This window comes from Sinocyclocheilus anshuiensis, unplaced genomic scaffold (genome assembly GCF_001515605.1).
Source record: "Sinocyclocheilus anshuiensis isolate Anshui unplaced genomic scaffold, SAMN03320099.WGS_v1.1 scaffold834, whole genome shotgun sequence".
Lineage (NCBI taxonomy): Eukaryota > Metazoa > Chordata > Actinopteri > Cypriniformes > Cyprinidae > Sinocyclocheilus > Sinocyclocheilus anshuiensis.
Window position 1 is genome coordinate 640,085 of NW_015540885.1, and position 2,730 is coordinate 642,814.

Here is a 2,730-nt window from a genome sequence, read left to right on the forward strand (position 1 = left end):
TTTAAAGGCAGTAACTGTGTAGTTACTGATGCAGTATGAATCTCTTCAATAATTTCGATCACACATGAATGTGTGCTGCTGTTATCTGCAAGAGATTTGAGTTGAATTGATGCTTTTAATGACTTTGCATAAATCAGTAGGTTTTTCTTCATGGACTTATGAAAATAGTTTTTAAGACCAATATGTTTGTGCTTCTTAAACATTATAAATATTAGTTTATAAACAAATGACAATTGGCCAAATTAAGTGCAGTCGGTTTCCGCAAATAAAATTAGATAACTCGAAGGTTTGCATATTAACATTGTATCAGTTAATGAAATACAATTTTTCACTGTAAATTTAAACAGTTCTGTAAAACCTAAAATGTTGCTACTGTATTTTTCATGGTAAAGTTCTGGCAACCATAGCTGCCGGTATTTTACCGTAAATTTAACAGATTTTTTTTTACAGTGTAGTAATACACATGCTAATAAGCAACTAGTCAATAGTAAGAATTGGTCCCTATACTAAAGTGCTACCGATATGGTGCTAAATGTTGGTAACCAGAAAGTATCGGTGACCACTGACTGGACAAAAATAAAAAAACACTCTGATGTTTCTCTTTTATGTTCTGCAGAGGAAAGAAAGTCATTACAGGTTTCAAACGAGGGTTTCAAACGCGAGAGTGAATAAATGATGACAGGATTTTCATTTTTGCATGAACTATGCCTTTAGAATGTACACATAAATAAGCAAACATAAAATACAAATAAGTACATTATAGAGCTTTTTCATTCACTTTTTTATATTAATCGCATACAACTGTTACTAAACATTTTCTAGGGGGAAAAAATGAACAAAAATAATAATTTCATACTTGTCCATACACCGAGTTATATCTTTCCAAGTACTGACTGTTTTGAGTCTGTATCCTTCCTCTCACCGGTGCCTGTGACTAAAGTGGAAAAGATAAATTAAACTCCATTACTTATTGATCTAAGGAAATATTGTTTGAATGAAAATAATTTATAACTATTCACGCAAAGGGAAAAACTTACAAAGTCCTGTCCCATTTCTCTGTGACTCTGTATGCTGTTTTTACATCTCCTTTAAATATAACATATCACATGTTATAATTTTTTTTACTGTATTTGAAAATAGCTTGTTGTTCTTACATTTTCATGTTTAATTACACAAATATTAATAAAACAAATATAAATATAATTTCACAAATTTAAATTAAACAAATATTAATTAGATTTTCTCAGCGTTCCATCTCTCTACTCATCACTTTCATCTTTGATGTGTTTTAAATTAGCAGAGATAACGCAATAAAGCTGGAGAATGAAATATATCCATACTCATGAAAATATGATGTGTTTAATAGCACATATGAATAGTTAATGAAACCTGCAATAAATAAACAATCTCATTACTTCATCATGGTTTAAGTCTCTCACCTGTGAATGCAGATGCTGATTGTGATAATTAGACAGATCATAATGACTCCAGAACACGAAATGATGATGTACAACGGCATTTGTTTGAGTGATTCTGATCTGATCTGGATTTCTGACAGATACAAAAGAGTCAAATATTCACGATGCCAACCAAGACTCTAATGGTTACTAGTCACTAGTTAAAACCACACTTATAGTTGCTTCACTGAACTAGTTTTATATTAAAGAATCCATAGGTAAAATCACATAATAACCTGTTATTGTTAATGTCCATCTTATTGCTGCTGGGTAACAGCTGAGGTTTCCTGCATCAGATGCTTGTATTTGATGTATTGTTAATTCTCTTGGAGCTGCTGGGTCGATGTGAATCCTGTTTGAGCTAAAGTTTCTCAGTGTTCTGTTACTTTCAGAGTCCTGCCTAAAAATAACAAAGCTGTTCATTTTCCATGTGAAATCATCATCATATTGGGTTTTGTTGCAGTGAAGTGTAACTGTTTCCCCCACAAACACTGTTTTGTTGATGTGCTGCTTAATAATTGGCTCTTGATTGGATTTGGAATAATCTGAAGAAAAAAAATCAGGCGGTAAGACAAACGTGTGAAAACACACATGCACAAGCTGATGAGACACACCTGCTGATCATGTCCTTAGTCACTGTTAACTGTCACAAGAACATCACACAACACAAAACCAAACAATGACAAAAAACAATGTAACAACATACCTGCATTGGTCAGCAAAGTAAGGATGACACTCAAATTCAGATGCAGGATCCTAGTTTGAAAAACCATGACAGCAGCAAGTAGAAATGAACCTCTCACTCTCCCTTCAACATTTCAAGCACTTCTGATCAAACTCAGAGAGTCTGCAGACAGGAACAAGAGGAAGTGGTTACATGAGAGTGGGACACCACCAAGAACCAATGAGCTCAAGAGAACAATGTGATGATCAGAGTGTGAAACAGCTAAAGATACTGATTATTGCAGCTGCTCTTTGAACAGGACACATGCAAGGAATATCTACAGTAGGTTTTAGCTGCATTTTGATCAGTTATATTGTTTATATTATTGAAATATACACAATATAGGTTTTTTTTTTCCAAGTATATGATAGGTCCATATAGCTGTTTCACCATTTTTGTTCACCGCAGTTTTCCTCTCATTAAAAAAAAAAAAATCTTTTGCCCTCCCTAGTTCATTATATATATATATATACAGTATATATATTCAGTATATATATATATATATACAGTATATGCAGTATATATATATATATATATGTGAGTATATAT

At 32.6% G+C, this 2,730-nt stretch overlaps 1 protein-coding gene across 1 annotated transcript; it reads right to left on the reverse strand.

Annotated features, from left to right (window-relative positions):
• Window positions 1-830: 830 nt before the first annotated feature.
• On the reverse strand, window positions 831-2,317 carry LOC107688663 (uncharacterized). The gene is made up of 5 exons (XM_016486387.1): window positions 2,164-2,317; window positions 1,694-2,002; window positions 1,440-1,551; window positions 1,038-1,086; window positions 831-934 (listed from the first exon to the last, which is right to left on the reverse strand). The coding sequence occupies exons 1-5, from the start codon at window positions 2,228-2,230 to the stop codon at window positions 851-853; spliced, it is 621 nt and encodes a 206-aa protein (XP_016341873.1). The 5' UTR covers window positions 2,231-2,317; the 3' UTR covers window positions 831-850.
• Window positions 2,318-2,730: the final 413 nt, after the last annotated feature.